Genomic DNA, 19,300 nt, shown 5'->3' with positions numbered 1-19,300 from the left:
ATTGTTTTAGAATCAACCATCTTTCCTCCCTTCAGTCTACTTAACTTCAGCCTTGGAGTCACACAAACAGGAGTGGAAATCCCTATACAGAATCCCTCTACAGTCACACCTTTAGTACTCTTGATTCCCAAAGAAAGAGAAAAAATGCTTAATCATAAAATCACATTTGTTCTACTAACAACACTATTCCCAAGGAACCAAGGAGGAATACAAAGAAGCAAATTACACAATATGAGGTAAGAAATTTCTTGGGCATAAATTTTGGTGGAAGTTTTTTAACCTCCCAATTTTACTTTTCTTTTGTAAGATGGTATCATGTGAAGAAGACAGGAATTATTTCCTTTCAAATTTACTAAAAATGGCTTGAGAGAAAATTAGGGATAAAATACCCAAGGTGTATTATAATTAAGTACCTTGGAAGAAAGTCTTAAACTAAGGATTTTATATAAAATAACAAACATTGAAGATAGTAGAACACATTCACTAAAATTTTTAAGGCTGAGATAGATTGAAATACATTTCCTTATATGTCCTATGATTGCTAGAAATGAAACCGTACCTTCAGAATTAATATTTAAAGAATTCTTTAAACCAAATTCTTCCTTTGGTATATACAGTTTCCCTTCTGTAGGGTCCTTGTGCAATGTTATAAAATGATAACTGACAAGCTAATAGCTCTAAAAAAGAGGAAAGTGTTCGGCCACTTCTGCAAAATATCTTTTGTACCTTAAAACCATATACGCTCCTTTAAAAATATTTAAGACATTTTGTAACAACTATACTCACATCATAGTATGTGATAAAAATATGTTGTCCCTATACATAAATTTTGCTGAGACTTCACTAAAAACAGTTATTGCCTAATCCATAAATGAGTCAGAAGCTTAGCCTTCATCCACATGTGTTTCTTTTTAGCAGCTGGGTGGCTGAAATATCATCCTGATTACATGTGAGACGGGTTACTGTGATAACTTATCCCATTAGTGAAAGATGGCATGTAAATCTATTATAACCTCTGACTTATCTTAAATTTCAACTGACAGTTAATAAGGCCACCTGCATGGTCTGCTTTTGAGGGATCTCAAGACAGTAACTAAAGAGGGAGATGCCTGGCTAGGATATTACTGCATCAAAGTCTCATGCTCTTTTAGGAATGGAGAACTTCAAGATAAAGAACTCAGGAAACCAGGCTCACATTTCTCTCACACTGTTACCATAAATTAGATTTTCACACTGCTTTTACTTACATGTAGCTCAAAACACTATGCTCCTGCATGGATCTTTTCCATTTACAACTTTCAATGTGGAGTAAAATTATATCTCAATGCATTCAGTGCTCCATTCTAAAAGCTCAATTTAATGCAACCACCTTAAAAAAACTGGACCCTGAATACCGCTAGACAAAACTATTTTTTTAATTTAACTTTTATTTTATATTGGGATATAGTTGACTTCAATATTGTGTTAGTTTCAGGTGTACAGCAAAGTGATTTAGATATACATATATATATATCCATTCTCTCTCAGATTATTTTCCCATATAGGTTATTACTATTTTTTAAGCTAAAAATATAAACAAACTTTGGTAAAGACTACCCTGATGAGTGAAAAAATCTGGATTATTTAATACTTCTGAAGATTTAAAAAGTAAGGGGACACGGGTTCAAGCCCCAGTCCGGGAAGATCCCACATGCCGTGAGCAACTAAGCGCGTGCACCACAACTACTGAGCCTGCGCTCTAGAGCCCGCGAGCCACAACTACTGAGCCCGTGTGCCCCAACTACTGAAGCCTGGGCACCTAGAGCCCACGCTCCGCAACAAGAGAAGCCACCGCGTCAAGAAGCCCGCGCACCACAACGAAGAGTAGCTCCCGCTCGCCGCAACTAGAGAAAGCCCGTGTGCAGCAGCAATGAAGACCCAATGCGGCCAAAAATAAAATAAATAAATAAAGGTGTTGTAGGAAGCACAGACTATGTTAAACTATTTCCTAGTACCCATGTTCATGAAAATGAACTTAATTATTATGCTTATAAAATAATTATATAAATGTTTGAAGATCTAGAAGAAAGTCTATTTTAGAGAGTCCTTATAATTGGGCTCCTCTCAATTTACTGCAAAGCAAATGTAATCATTAATACAGTCAGTTTCATATCATTTAGGGATAACTGGGGTCTCAAAACATCTCTGATGGTGGAATCTGGTCTAGAGTCTGCCCCCACTTGTGAGGAGAGAAAGCTGGTTTTATTTACACATCTTTTGAGACTGAGAAGTCAATTAGAAAGGGGTGGGTGCTATGAGTGGTCAGCAGCAGAAGCACAGGAAATGGGAGTGTGAAGAGGCAAATGTTGACAGTGCGCTTTGTAATGAAGAAGGACTTTTAACCAATGGCAAGACTATCTCAGCTGCAGAAACATGCAAGTCCCCCAAATTCAATTCTATGCTCACCCAGTCATCCCCTGATTACAATTTGTCTTTCTCTGTAGACCTGGTGACAGGAAAACATTCAATGGTCATACTGACACAATTATTATAGTTTTTGTGACAGATGCATTTTTCCATTGTAAGACAATAAGTTGAACCTTTGAGACAGATTTTAGTGGAAAACAGATTAATACATAATAATCTCATATGGTATAAAATTGCAGATATAATAATCAACTCTACATTATCAGTGCTCTATTTGAGAAGAGTGCCCCAGAAATAGTAAAGATCAAATAGAACCAAACAATGTCTAGTGTTTGGGAGACAATGTTCATGCAATATATAAACAGGATATCAAAATGTCCTGGAGTAAAATGTTAAAGAAATAAATCACAAATTAGCTATTCTGAGTAACGGCTCTGTGATGATACATGAATCATATATTTGGTAATTACAAGAGAAAATTATGAAACATTGGCTTACCATTGTTTTTATCGAGACATTTATGTCAGAGAGCACAAGTCAAATTCTCTAAATTAGGAGTGAGTCTAATACTTTATAATATATATTATATTCTCACCATTCCCTTGGAAAGATGGAGTATAACTGTGATGTTTGCATTTTCTACCTGGAGAAATCAATTACTTAGTTAAAGAAAAAAAAAGTTATCAGAATGAAGAATGGTTCTGTCAATGAATGGGATGCCATTAACATGCTGATAAACAATATTAAGGTTTAAGTTCACAACATCAAAGGATAACATGATAGATAAAAGGGGCCATCAACGACCAAGAGACTTCAGCAGCTTTTGGAGAACTGAAAATAAATGAAGTATTTTTGATGTGGAACACATAGCCTCCATGTGTTCTCCATCAAAATGAACACAGAAGCCTCATCCTACTATGCGCATGGAGGGAGGATTCAGTCTGTAAGAACGAGGGAGGCTGGACTAGGAAATTTCAGATAAGACGAAGGGGATATAAAAAGAGGGAGATTAATCGGACATCCATGTCAATTACTATTGATGACCACTCCATGGCCAGACACAAACAAACCAATTAACCATCCAAACAAACAAGAAGCGATTTTAACTATAATAACTGAATAATCAAAGAAAACAAATGCCAGCAAAGAGGGGTCTCTCAATATACCTGGACTGACATCCCTCTAGAGCATCATTAAAGGAGCTATGGCCTATTCTTTTTTTCAAACCGAAGCGTATTGCTCAGCCACTGAAAAGAATAAAATAGTGCCACGTGCAGCAACACGGATGGACCTGGAGATTATCATACTAAGTGAAGCAAATCACACGGGGAAAGACAAATGTCATGTGATACCACTTATATGTAGAATCTAAAAAAGTTGATACAAATGAACTTATTTACAAAATAGAAACAGACTCACAGACTTGGAGAACAAACTTCCCCCAGGGGGTAAGGGTGGGAGGGGGAGGATTGATTGGGAGTTTGGGATTGATATGTACACACTGCTGTATTTATTTTAAACAGATAACCAATAAGTTAGAATTACTTTCTAAAACAAATAAATAAATTGAAGTGTGTACTTGATACACAATAAGTTTCAAGTGTACAACACAGTGATTCATAATTTTTAAAGGTTATATTCCAATTATAGTTATTATAAAATACTGGCTATAGTCCCTGTGTTGTACAATATATCCTTGTAGCTTATTTATTTTATACATGGTAGCTTGTACCTCTTAATCCCCTACCCTTATCTTGCCCCTTCCCCCTTCACTCTGCCCACTGGTAGCCACTAGTTTGTTCTCTGCATTTGTGGATCTGTTTCTTTTTCTTTATATTCACTAGTTTGTTTTGTTTTTTTAGATTCCACACGTAAGTGATATTATGCAGTATTTGTGTTTCTCTGCCTTACTTACTTCACTTAGCATAATACCCTCCAAGTCCATGCATGTTGTTGGAAATGGCATTATTTCATTCTTTTTTATGGCTGAGTAATATTCCAATGTGTGTGTGTGTGTGTGTGTGTGTGTGTGTGTGTGCACACACACATATATACACACACAATATCTTCTTCACCCTTTCATCTGTTGATGGACACTTAGGTTACCTCCATATCTTGGCAATTATAAACAATGCTGCTATGAACACTGGGGTGCATGTATCTTTTCGAATAAGTGTTTTGGGGTTTTTTTGGATAGATACCCAGGAATGGAATTGCTGGTTCTATGACCCTTTTTGCTCAGTATCATCTGAGTGAGGACTTTCCCAGAAGCCTGTTGAAATGTGCAGAAATATGGCTCCTACACATCTTATTTCTCCTTTTCTGATTTATGCCTCTCTACCATCAGCTGTCCAATTACTAGTACATATTTAAATTTTTAATTGTTTGTCTATCACTAAATGTAAGCTTCAAAAGGGCAAGGATTCTTCGATTTCTTTTGTCCTCTGTTGTATCTCCAACGCTTAGAAGAGTGCCTGGAACACACTAAGTGCTTCATAAACATTTGTTGAATATATTAATGGGGGATGGGAGAGATGGGAGAGTGTGTACATCAAAAGATAATGATCAAATTAATGAATAAAAATTAGTGGCAGTAGTATTTTATTTAGCTATAAGGGAATACTTACTAAAGGAAATATCTAAAATAATTAATGGGGTTACCTCTCTGTAGCTAGACCAGGCTTGGGAAGGTCTGAGCATTGGGCCGTCATTTTTAAATCATAAGGATATTATTACTTTGAATTACATTTATGTATTTAATAGAAGTCAGAAGTGTAATGGACAGAATTGATCAAAGAAAGTGAGAGAGGAAGGAACAGTGATGAGATTGACTTGAGGTTTTTAATGTGGGTCAATATATTTCATTATATATGTGATATGAACTAGAAGTGGGAGGAGGAAAGATGAAGGTGGCTGGTTTGAGTGCCTGTTACATGCTAAGGGCTGTGCTAAGGAGGAACTTTAAACACAAATTATGTCAGGTGGTCTTCTCAATACCCTTTTGAGAAGGTTACCACTATTCTAATATGAGGTAAGAAACCTCGTATTTGAGCAGGTTAAAATTACTTGCCTCATGCCACATCACTGGGAATTGGTTGGCAGAATTGAAAACCATGTTTGCCTGACTCTAAAATAACCAACACTATACAGACGCTGCTTCATCATAACAACAGAACCATGAGTGGTTGTCAAGCTTTGAAAATAATGGACTAGAAGCACAGAACATAAGCAGTGTGTGTATGTGTGTGTGTACATACTCTTAGTATTACACCCTCTCTTGGTTTCCTCCATCAGTCAATTAAAGAATAATTTCTTTCCCTTCAATTATTTCTCTCTAGGAATAAAAAATTCTGTTATTTAAAAGGAGATTCATAAATGTCGTTTTTGTTTGTTTCATTTTCTTTAAAGTTTAATTGATTCACTGTCTTTTATGAAGAGCACACTATAGGCCACAACACAGAGCTCAATTAAGCAACTAATTGAAGCCAGGTTCATGAGGGCTTAAATTACCAGAGCCTTCCTGTCATCTTAAATTAAACTTCCTTATATACTTCTCAAGATTTATAACCCCAGGCTGAAAAGCTGTAAACCATCCCAGTTTCAGAGTGAATCTCCCAGAAGGAAATGATGTTTCCTGGAAAAGAGGAAGGCAAATGTCCTCCATGGAAGAAGGCTCCAAAAGCAATGTGTGTGGCAGGGGTCATGGGAGCCTCGAGAAGGGGCTGCAAAGGGAACAGACAAGTCACTCAAATAGCATGTGCCCAGAGATTTTGCAATTTGACTTGTGAGTCCTATAGGAAGGAGCAAATTTATCTAAACAGCACGTGGACACATTCTTGACTTTCTCCTACAAAATGAAAAGCAGAAGGGCAAATGATTTTCTGTGGAGACCATAATCTCCCAAAATCCCAAAATAGCTCTTATTTTAGCTGAGAAAGACTTATTATCACTGCCTTTAACACTCTATCACCTATCTAATTTCTTACCTACACTTTCACATGCATTTTGTTTCTTTTTTACATGTTTTAATTCTCTATAATATAAAAATATGTGTTCATGTGATTCAAAAATCACTGTTCTGGGATTGGTACAATTCACCAACTATTTAATAACGGGATGGGAAATCATTTAATAATGTAGACAAAAATTAAGTGAAAAGGCCTGTATTCTAAGGAAAATCACCTCCCTTTTTTAAACTTTTAGCAAATAGAAAACATTTTTTATGTATACTATTACCCTAACATCTCATGTATAACCAGACCAGTACATAAGAAAAATGAATTTTCATTTTGTAATTTTCCTTCACTATAATGTTTTACTAGATATTCTCAGGAAAATTAGACATTCATGACATGATTTCTGCTCAGTGCTGTCTGGTCTCATGTGCCAGGCACTGTGTACGGTTTTGGTGAAATTGAACTTTCTGTTACTTTTCATGTCAACTAGAATTCTGCCAAAACACACATATGTAAAAATATGATTAGCAGAAATATCCTGAATGTCTATGACATATTTACTGATGGAAATAAATTTTCTGAGTTTGAAAATTATAGGATTCATGTCTACCTTGTTTTTTGAATAAGAAGTACTATTTTCCCCATCTCCTGGTTAATGCCTATAGAAGATAACTATGATCACAACTCTTACATAAGATTTTTAGTACTTTATATTAAAACAGTTCTCATACTTTTTCCAGTTGGTTAGACAAAGGGCCTTTAATATACTCTTTTCAAAATAAAATGAAGCGCCAGAAAAATAAAAGAAATTGATTTTATATTTTATATTAAATAAATGCAAACAGGATACTTAACATTCTTTAATATAGCAAAATATTTCAACTTTACCTATGTTAAGTCCTTCCAAAGATCACTGAAATAGAGAAAAATTAATTTTTATATGAAATATGTTCAAATTTTTGAGATTGCTGAAGGACTGAGGAAATTTAGAATGAGTCGCAGCTTTACTTTAATACACATACTACAAGTAGATAATTTAAGTCAAATGATAAACAGATCAGTGATCAAGGAACAAGACTGCCCTCACATGTCATCCCTAAACTTACACCAACCATATGTCATTTTAGGGTTAATTCAGAACATAGGTCTTTCAACAGTATTTTTCCCTTTGTAATATTAGTTTATGTTGATGAGGTAAGGACTTCTGTATTAATATTATTTATTAACAAAACAAATTAGTAATTTGGACATTTGAAAGAAAATACGTTTGTGTCAGATTAGTTGTGGCATTCATTTTTTTAACAAGCCTTTAATTAAAAATTTTAAACTCTGCACTAGCTGCAAATTAGAGGCATCACTTCCTAATACTAGATCAGATATCTTCTTTCGTTGTCTAAACCAAACATGACAGAGAAGACAGGAGTTATAAACATGCAAGTCTTTAAGCTATCAATGATATTTCATAGCCCAAACACTTCACTCATGTTACCTATTACTTTTTGTGGTACCAAAATGCTAATGATCTTGGTAATCTGCTTTCTTATCCCGCAAAACAGAAACCACATATTGGTAAAGGAATGGTACTCCACAGAGGCAGCAACACTGATAGCAGTGAATTAATGAATGACAGCCAGAAAACAAAGGGAACAAAATATTTATAATAAGTAGGTAAAAGACCAAAGAGGTATAGTCAGGCATCAACGAGGATGGAAGCAAATAGTTCCATCAGACTTGGATAAGGTCTGATGGTTCCACTATATATCATTCTGAAACTAACTGTAGTTCAATATCATGACCACCCAAGAATCAAGAACATTTTGTCTTTATTATAGCAGTTTTGTAATACACACAATTCTCATTTTAAATGACGTACCATTGCAATTGTGAATGTTAGAAAGTTTTCCTACCTAAAATCAGAAGCAGCTATAATAAAGGTTCATTCATTCTTAACTCATTTCAGAAATCATTACTAAGGACGTACTGTGTGTAAGGTTCTGGGCTAATCCCTTGAAATACAGAAGTGGTTAAAATGTAAAAATACTGCTGTCCTCACAGTGCTTACATTCCAGATGGGAGGAAGTGGCAATAATAAACAATGAATATAATAAATAAGTTGTAGGTTAGAGAGGGGTTAGAGCTACAGAAAAGAAGGAAAACTACAGCAACCATGATGTGGAGTGCAGATGGGCACACTGCAGTGTTAAGAGAGAAGTTAAGGTCAGCATCAGTGAGAAGGCAACACTAGAGCATTTGACTTGCAGGAGGTGAGAGATTCAGCCAAGTGGCTATCAGAGGAAGAGCATTCCAGGCAAAGGAATCAGCTACAACATATTTCCTAAGCGGGGAGCAAGCCTAGTCTATTTGACACCATGGCAGGGCTTTGAGCAAAAGAGTGACATCTGACAGGTATGTTCAAAGAGTTTTGTAGATACTGACCCACTGAACCCCCAGAACGATTTCATGAAATCAATGCCATTTTTTATACCCTTTTAGCAGATGAGAACCTGAAGCATAGAGAGGTTAGGTAAGTTGCCCAAGGTCACACAATTAGGAAGTGGTGGAACTGGGATCCAAGTGCAGGCAGTCTGATTCTAGAGGTGAGCTCTTTTTTTTTTTTTTTTTTTTTCAGTACGCAGGCCTCTCACTGTTGTGGCCTCTCCCGTTGCAGAGCACAGGCTCCGGACGCGCAGGCTCAGCGGCCATGGCCCACGGGCCCAGCCGCTCCGCGGCACGTGGGATCTTCCCAGACCGGGGCACGAACCCGTGTCCCCTGCATCGGCAGGCTGGCTCTCAACCACTGAGCCACCAGGGAAGCCCTAGAGGTGAGCTCTTAACAAGGAGATATTCAGTCCTTGAACAGGACACACACAGGCACGCATGCTCGCTCACATGTGCACAAACCCCCCACACACACTCAAGAGTGGAGAGGAAGCTGAGAAGCCAGAAGAGGAGAGTTTGTTATCCACATTCTATGTCTCTTGGTCCACATTTTATTTTCTCTCTTGTATATTTTACTTGTTAACCTTTAGATCAAAATGTCTGTTTAAATGAAAGATGTTCAAACTGACTGAAAACATTTGGGGTTATTCTCAAAAGAGTAAAACAAATTAGCAATTCTTAATGTATAAAATAAATATTGTGGAAATTATTGTGGAGTTATGTCAATTTACTTTAAATAAACAAAGAGAACAAAACAAAAATACTCTCATGAAACAATGTGCACTAAAATTATTTTAGGTCTACAGAGAAAAATACAAGAACATTTTTCTGGCTAAATATCCAGAATAATATAGCCACCAGTCATTCAAGCTATTCACTTGGGAAGAGCTTTGGAATCAACAGAAAGGCTTCATAAATCATGATTTATGACTCTCATCTCATGTAAATGAAGATAATGTGTCACCGAGATTCTTTTCCATGTTAATTATCTTGGTTCTATTGTATAGACACTTATTCCTTTCCTATGTATACTATCAATACAGGCTTTGAAAAATGCTTAGGTACATTGTTATATTTAAGTTCACATAGATTATAATTCATACACTATTTCACTATGTCAAATCTATACAAATGGAAATAAGTATTAATGTCTGAAATATAACATTCTCCAAAACATAGAATAAATTCTGTTAAAATGAAGACTTGGAGCTCCTCTTTATCATGGTGCTAACTAAGTACTACACTACCTTTAGTACAGTAACTACTCTGCATTTATTAAATTAACAATCCAAAAAGTAATCAAATCCAATTTATCAAAAGAAAAAATTATTTAAGAGTCTATCTCAGAATTAAAGGACACTGGTGAAAAGAATGCTTTTCATAAGCTTTCACTAAAAAAAATAAGATAGCTCTCCCCAAGATGGTATAAAATGACCATGCCTATTATACATAGGTCTATATTTTAAAATATAATACAGTTTCATAATATCCATGCATATCCAGCAAGAAGAGAAAAAAATTTCCCCAAACGGGTCATAACCACTGAGAAATGTGGGGCAAGAAACTCCACATGGCAGATACAGAAATAAAGTGAGGGAAAGCAATGACAAATGATATCTCATCTCACTTCCAGAGTCAACATCCTTTGCACAATACCACTTTACTTCCTATATTTTTCCAGTTACCATTCTTGCTTCTTGTCCGTTCAAATGGCTTAAACCAAACTCTAGGAAATATTATTTCTGGCAGTTTTCAAAATCTAGATCTCTTTCTACCAACCACCACTTCCCCCAAAAAATTAATAATAAAAAATATATTTTATTTTTTCTCCTTCTCTATTCTTAAGGAAATCTAAAGAACTTATACTGTAGAGAATGTTTTTTTCACTTTGATTCCTGCACAATTTCACATGACATCACAAAATACCAAGACAAGCTTAAAGAACAGAAGCACATCTGCACTACTTAGTAAAAACAAATATCCCTTATCATTCCATGGCCTTTGTAGTACACTCCATATTTTTTGGTGAAACTGTGATTTTTCTTTATTAATAATTCACTAATGAGTAAAATTTGCCAAAGGAAATGAGTTTACATGGCTGTACAGAGACAGAAATATTGCTTAATATGAAGTGAGGGATGGTTGACAGATGAAAGAGAAGGAGATTTCTGAGCTGCTGAATATTGACAATAAGTGGGAAGTGGTTTGTGAATGTATCTTGGAATTTTATGTTAGCTTTCTGAGTCAATACTAATTGCCAAAAACAAACTCAAGGCAAACTGTATTATTAGGTTTTAGGCTTGGCTTCTAAGATGGAAAAAGTTAAATATTTACATATGTGTGATACAGTGTGTATATTTTAGTAGACGATAAAAGAGTACTTTCATATTGGACATTCTCCCTCCTTAAGAAAAATGATCATAGCTATGTATGCCATAGAGCTAATGATCTGATAACCCGAAAATTGATCAGAAACATATGAGTAATTTGCATGAAACCTGTTAACTTAATTACGTTCTGTGATCATTTTTTGATGTGTCAACTTAGCTAGGTTTATTTAGTTCCACTCAACACCAATCTGGGTGTCGCTGTGAAAGCATTTTGTGGATGTGGTTAAAGTCCATAGCAGTTGACTTTAAGTAAGGGAGATAATCCTAGATTATCACTAGGATAGTAGGCCTGACTCACTCCTTGAAAGGTCTTAAAAGTGGGAGTGTGGCCTCCTTGAGAGACGAAATTCCACCAGTTTATAGCGGTTTCAGCTCGTGCTAAGAGTGTTAGCCTGTCTTCCTGCTGGGCTGTCCTCAGGATTTCAGACTTGCCTAGCCAGCCCCCATTATCATGTGAATCAATTCTTTAAAATAAATCTGTTTGCACTCTTTCTTACTGATTCTGCTTCTCTAGCTGAATCATGACTGATATAGTTCCAAACTGGAAAAAAGGCAGGAACAAAAGAGTAAAGGAAGCTGCAGTGGTTTGTCAGCACCCCACACCAGCTGTGTCTACATGCACCCACAGACTCAAGTCAGACAAACAATGTGTGTATAGAAACTCACACACACGTATACACGCACATGCATGCACAATCTCACATCAAAATGGTATGTTCCCAAACACTCAAACTCCTATGTTTAACAGACCTGAAATTTTTGACAGATGTAATGATTTAATCGATCAAAAGCATCAACCAAAGAAAACTACACAACTGGAGACTAGGATTCAAAAAGCACATTCTAAACAATAACTTGTAGAAGGAAGGAACTCTGATATACTACTTACAAGAAAGACATTTCACACATTTTGATACAAACCACAATCACCTTCAGAAAACAAACACAAATATTTCACCTAAAAAGTGATAAGTGTTGGTCATCCAACCAATAGAAAAGTGGTTTTAAATTCTGTAATGTTAATCAAAGAATCCCAACACTTTGATACAACTATATAAATATGTTTTCCAAACTCGCAAACAAAAACTTATTAAAAACAAGCTGTATCAAGATAAATTCATTCTAAACACATTCCCCGCTTCCCTTCCTTACCTGGACTGCATATCTTGCTGGGTTTTGGCCTGACTGGCTTCTGCCTGAGGGGAGGCGTGGGTGACCCGCTGCTGAAGCTCCACCAAGGACTGGTAATACTGCTGCTGGTGATGCTGCTGCTGCTTGTAGCGAGACAAACTGAAAAACAGCCCTAGAATGGCTTTTAAGTTTCCATTTCTTATTTCTGTATCAAGTGGAAAATATAAAAACAGTATCATAGAAAATGATTATTTTTTACAAATGAAATTCTAGAAGCAAGTCTCTTAGGCTAAATCTACGGAGACAGAAATACAACTTGATTTTCTCAGTCACAGATTTAAGCAAATCTGATTTTCTGAAACATGCTAGCATTTCCAAATAGCTTGGAAATTTCAGGGAGAGAGGGAAGGGATGAAGCATAGAGAGAACAAAGCTTACTCAAGTGATGTTCTTTGCTGACCCTGAATGACAGTTTTTCTAGAGTTAGTTTCTTCATGGAAATGGATGGGCTCTCAGTCTTGTGCTAATCATTTGGTTTAGCACTCTGCTTCCCTCACAAACACACACAGCTGTTACCAACACAGTGGTGGCTATGAGCTAGAGAAAGAAAGCCACTTAAATGCTGGTTGTCCTACATTATAAATACTGATGCTACGGGTGCACCTCGTAATAGCAACTAGATTTATAACTGTTAGCACAATTCTAAATCACCCACCAACCAATTTATTTTCAAAAATATATGTATATGTCCTCCAAAAAGCAGACTACATCATAGGTATCCATTTTTAATGCTCCAATTCTTTTATTTTTAATTTATGTTACATATTAATAAATATTAAAGATCACCTTACTCATGACTTTAGATAACATAATTGAATAAATGTAAGTGGAGTTCCTAGTTCTAACACATGGGGCTCCTGTGTAAGTTTTTCTAATACTGAATAAAAAATTAAATGCACAAAGTAGGCTACAACATGAGCCTACATTTTCCTCCTGCAGTTATAATTTTAAAATTAGAAAATGAGATGCAAGTAAAGCTTGATATAATGCTACACAACCTATAATCATAATTTAAATGAAACTTGCTATTGGCAATAAAATATATCCTCCTTTGAGGTCAAGGTTTTATGTCTCCTTTTTGGAATTTAGAAACATTAATAGACTACTTAGATTTCTTGCTCTCTGATGGTTTATAATGCCACACACACTATGCTGTGGAATTATTCATAAAAAATGAGGCTGAATTGTTATAAGCCCCCAATCTTCCTCACAGGGGTCATAACATATAAGTGTTGGCTTGTTCAATATAAAGCTACAGTGAGAAAGTATTAATTTTCTCCTGTAAACCTGAATGATCTCATTGAAAGAGGTTTTTTTAACTTCTTATTTTATTACTATGCATGTTTAATCAATTTAGAAAATCATTTTGGGCATTCATATATTTTTAGGAGATAAATAAAAAGCAAGAGGTTTATGTTAATAAAAGATATCATGTTACACTCCCTAACACCATACACAAAAATAAACTCAAAATGGATTAAAGACCTAAATGTAAGACTGGACACTATAAAACTCTTAGAGGAAAACACAGGCAGAACACTCTATGACATAAATCACAGCAAGATCCTTTTGGACCCACCTCCTAGATAAATGGAAATAAAAACAAAAATAAACAAGTGGGACCTAATGAAACTTGAAAGCTTTTGCACAGCCAAGGAAACCATAAACAAGACGAAAAGACAACCCTCAGAATGGGAGAAAAGATTTGCAAACGAATCAACGGACAAAGGATTAATCTCCAAAATATACAAGTAGCTCATGCAGCTCAATATCAAAAAAACAAACAACCCAATCCAAAAATGGGCAGAAGATCTAAATAGACATTTCTCCAAAGAAGATATACAGATTGCCAACAAACACATGAAAGGATGCTCAACATCACTAATCATTAGAGAAATGCAAATCCAAACTACAACGAGGTTATCACCTCACGCCAGTCAGAATGGCCATCATCAAAAAATCTACAAACAATAAATGCTGGAGAGGGTGTGGAGAAAAGGGAACCCTCTTGCACTGTTGGTGGGAATGTAAATTGATACAGCCACTATGGAGAACAGTATGGAGGTTCCTTAAAAAACTAAAAACAGAACTACCATATGACCCAGCAATCCCACTACTGGGCATATACCCTGAGAAAACCATAATTCAAAAAGTGTCATGTACCACAATGTTCATTGAAGCCCTATTTACAATAGCCAGGACATGGAAGCAGCCTAAGTGTCCATCGGCAGATGAATGGATAAAGAAGATGTGGCACATATATACAATGGAATATTACTCATCCATAAAAAGAAATGAAATTGATGTATTTGTAGTGAAAGGGATGGACCTAGAGTCTGTCATACAGAGTGAAGTAAATCAGAAAGAGAAAAACAAATACCGTGTGCTAACACATATATATGTAATCTAAAAAAAAAACAAAGGTTCTGAAGAACTCAGGGGCAGGACAGGGATAAAGACGCAGATGTAGAGAATGGACTTGAGGACACGGGTTTGGGGGAGAAAGGTAAGCTGGGATGAAGTGAGAGAGTGGCACTGGCATATATACACTACTAAATGTAAAATAGCTAGTGGGAAGCAGCTGCATAGCACAGGGAAATCAGCTTGGTGCTTTGTGACTATCTAGAGTGGTGGGATAGGGAGGGTGGGAGGGAGAGGCAAGAGGAAGGGGATATGGGGATATATGTATACGTATAGCTGATTCACTTTGTTATACAGTAGAAAGTAACACAACACTGTAAAGCAGTTATACTCCAATAAAGATGTTTAAAAACAAAGTATGAAAAAACAAAACAAAGCAAAACAAAAAGATGTCATGTTATACGGAAGAGACATAAAACGAATAAATGGTAACATTTCTCACCAACTTTAACCACTTAGAAAGTAAAGTATTATCCTGGAGGGTTTTATCAAATTTTATTCTAAGTAACAGAACCATGAGTTAGGTTTGAACATAAGTTTTTTGCCATTAAATATGTAATTTAATATTAAACATCATGATGACATATACAGATAAAGGATTAAAGAAATTTAAAATTTAAACAGTGAAGAAAAATTGACAAACGTAAATAATTCTAGTACATGTCCATAATATTTCAGAAGTCACACAATTCCTCTTTTTCCAATGGCAGCAAACTTTGAGCAGCTTAGAATTGTCTAATATTTCTACTATCTGTGGGGGAAAAAGGCTTTTCAGAGTAAACTGACTGTAGTAGAAACAAGAAGCAACATAAATTGTCAAAAGTGTTTAATCATAAAATTCTAATTAAAAATGGTTGTTGCTGATACAGATCTCAAAGGACTTGGTATTTCATAACTTTAGCAATTGTTTTTTGTTAATAGTACTAAATTGGAAATTTTGCAAAGGCTTCCTAAAAATATATGTGGAAGAAAAACAAATGCAGAAAAAACAATAACAGATCTAGTTTTCTTTTTCCACTTTTCTATATTTCAATGTCAGTGATGATCTTTTAAACATTTAAAAATTTTAAGGCCTTTACAAAGAACAGTTATTAATACTGTTAGTGCTAATTAAGTAAGAACTCCTGATGACTTATTTAAAATTAACAAATATTTAGACTTGGACTACCAACTTGATCAAATTATAGAATTGTTATTGATAAAATATTTGAGCATTAATTACACTATTTTAACTGTATTTATGTCCATCTACTGTATTTATTATCCAGCATTATCTATCTATCCATCCATCTACTTAAGACTCTACAAACACTACCAACTGGTAATAACATAAAGATATTTTGTTAATATGTCCCCCTCCCATAATGTAAAGAACAATTTTGGCAAAATCTGGAAACATACCTACATAAGGCGTACATTAATAACCATTGAATTTATGTTTCTATTATTTTGGAAACTTAACTGATTTCCTTTCTTGTATTAGGGGCTATGTACTCCCACTTTACATTTCTAGCATTATAAAAAGTCTTTTACAAACATGGATGCCATTTGTGACAACTGTGCTTTTTCTTACCTTCAGCAGATAGACCTTGAACATTTACTCCTCTGGCTGCTAGAAAACTAAGGCAGACATCAACATTTTCAATCTGCAACATGAAAAGCAGTGAAAAAGTAACTTAGAAGGTTATTTTTAAATAAATAAATGAGCTAGAATGAAGCCAGAGAGAAAGATAAAGAAAGAATGAATACTTCACATTCATTTCATACTAGAGCTCTTTAACCAGAGTTTAACTAGAATTATTTTGGCTAATTGCAGAATGAATATAAAGATTGCATTGTCCGATTTAGTACTTACAAACAATTCATAAAGGCCTGACCAAGAATGGCATTCTTACAGATTAGCAACCCACCTACTTAACATAAAACCAGACTGATTTTGTGCTTCACAAACAAGTCTCAACTAAAGTATCCAAATAGGAGGAGACTCCTGTTTCTGTGAGTTAGAATACTAGGATGTGGGTAACTGAGATTCGAACAGTAATATTTGGTAAGTATGCCAAAAGATAAGGGTTGATATACATGAAAGAAATGAAGCATATTTTCATCCTAAATCATAGAAATTCTTTATTTTAAAAACTGTATTTGTACTTCTACAGTTGCTAATTCTCTGCTTAAATATAGGCATTGCCTTTGTAATTTAAAAGAGTGATGCCACTGCTTTTGAACAGTTCATTGCAACATGATAGCCAGTGAATAACCATTTAGGGTGAGAAGCAAAAAAAAAAAAAAAAAGACTAATTTATGTTAATTCATGGGCTGATTTCAGTATTAGTTATGGCATTATGTAGCAAAGTTAAATAGCTAAGACTTTTTAAAAGAATGTAGGAAACTAGAAAGTTCCAGTTCTTTGTGAGTCATCTCCCTGGGTTTTGTGGTGTTCCATAAATCTTGAAATTCTAAAGTAAATAAGAGATTTAAAGTTAATACTTGGCAAGGTACTGTTTTCTGTCTTATTAAATTCTCATCAAAAGCTATGCAGGAGGACATACAAAGTTTTGCCAATGTCCTCTTTAGCTGAGCTTCATAGGAAGGTCAAAATGTCTGTTAAAGAAAAGAAAAAGAAAAAAAATATATTCCAGAATCTGTCTTTATAAAATGGACAACTGTTTACGTTCCTTTTTAAATGTAATTTTGTGCAAGATTAAAGTAATAATATCCAATGAGAGGTTCTTTACTTCAAAATGATTGCAGCCAAGGTATACACATTTGCTTTGAGAAAAAAATAACTTCTTGATTCGTTTCAAAATAAGTTTTACTGAAAGAATGATAGAGTTGAAGACGCTGAATGTTACACGACCAAGTGGACCTTCTCGTTCTACTTGTCAACGTCTAAATACCCAAAAAACCTATGGTTCTGGAATCCACTTCAAATTCTTTCCTTCACATTTCACTTTGCTATTAGAAAATAAGATAACATAAAGGAAAGAAAAAGAAAAGTGTAACAAGCAGAATATACTACTGTGTCTACCCAGTGTGTTCTTTAAAAAAATTTTTTTCAGGTTGATTAAAAATAAAAGATGCCAAATAATTATTGTGGCCTAATATTAAGACAGAGAATTGAGCTGAGTATTTTTGAATGTTTGCTGCAACAATTATTATTGATATTATTAATTTTACACCAATTATATGAATTTTATAGAAAGTAAGATTTCTGGCCCAAATATATATAATTTACTGCAAAATGTATTTTTATTATACATAAACAGATTAGTTCATTGGAAGACCAAGAAAATATTCATGAACAGTGTCTGTAATTAAGTGTAAAATGGCTTTTTTGGCTGTTCAAACAGAATAAAAAATAAAACTGCTGTCTAGATTGGGTATTAGAGACAAACAACTCTCTCTCAATATGCACCATAAATTAGAAAGGGAAATTAAAAGGGTCCTAGTAGAGAAAAGAAAAAACTACTCAAAATATACCTTACATTCCTTTCATATCTATTTATCAGAAGCATTCAACCTTTTGTAATAGTCCTTTACAGTCATTCACTATGAGCACCAACAATTTGAGGCAGTTAATTCTGTTTCCCGTCTTACTATAGCAGGTAAATAACAGCAACAGAATAAGTACTTGAATACAAAATCTCCAGTATGACTATTAAAGGATAGTTCATTACACTTTATTTATTCGCCAATTTTTGTTTTTGGTCATAATTAATTTTCCAACAATGTAACAACATAACAAACAAAACTTAAGAAAATAATATCCTCTCCCTACCTAACTCCAAAGTCATCTATAAATTCAATCATGCTTGTTGGTACTACTTACATTTTTTACCCAGCGATGTTATAATAAAAGAAAATGGCTATGAGAAATGTTGTTAAATGTCATTTATATGTTTAGTTTCCTTGTCAGAGGCATACTCTAAAATAATTTGAGAATATTTTCTACCTATATAATAATATATTTTAGTTAATGATTATTTTTCTTTTAATAAATTTGAGACATTAGTTTCTCATAATTCCTGCTTTAAAATAATAGATTGTCCCCTCACATTTCCCAGTTAAATATCTATAAATACTGTTTTAGTTCCTAATCTTTTTGTCATGTCAAACCTCAACTGTTGTTTGAACTAAAAACCTCCAAACATTTTTGAAATCCTAAACAGATAAAAGTGATTTTGTCATCAAATTCATCCAATTAACTGAAGTGAGTTTTATTTTTTCTCAGCATTATTTGAATCATATACCAAATAAGCTATCAAAATTCAAACTGTAATTTTAACAGCTAATAATTTGGGTCAATTTTTAATTAGAATAATTTCATGTACTTAATAAACTAATAAACAACCCAATGCACAGCTACCTAAATATAATGGAAACAAAAGTTTCATAGATCAGTACTTACACTTGCTACATGAAATCGCTTGTGATGCTTTCTACTAATAACATTGTCTTCTCTTTTCATTAATTAATTAATGCTTTTTAATCTGTATT

The 19,300-nt window shown here is 34.5% G+C and overlaps 1 protein-coding gene across 3 annotated transcripts in view; it reads right to left on the bottom strand.

The window, feature by feature from the left end:
* NAV3 (neuron navigator 3) overlaps positions 1–19,300 on the bottom strand; it is a 363,427-nt gene that overhangs the window by 208,654 nt on the left and 135,473 nt on the right. For all 3 annotated transcript variants that reach the window (XM_029206422.1, XM_029206421.1, XM_029206423.1), the window contains exons 4-5: positions 16,377–16,449; positions 12,344–12,527 (exon numbers count right to left, since the gene is read on the bottom strand). In XM_029206422.1, coding sequence (XP_029062255.1) covers positions 12,344–12,527; positions 16,377–16,449 — 257 coding nt within the window. The remainder of the gene's footprint in view (positions 1–12,343; positions 12,528–16,376; positions 16,450–19,300) is intronic.

Source organism: Monodon monoceros, unplaced genomic scaffold, assembly GCF_005190385.1.
Source record: "Monodon monoceros isolate NGI ecotype Baffin Bay Population unplaced genomic scaffold, NGI_Narwhal_1 Super_Scaffold_6, whole genome shotgun sequence".
Lineage (NCBI taxonomy): Eukaryota > Metazoa > Chordata > Mammalia > Artiodactyla > Monodontidae > Monodon > Monodon monoceros.
The sequence above is the reverse complement of the archived record's forward strand: the minus strand, read 5'-3'. Positions and strand labels throughout refer to the sequence as shown.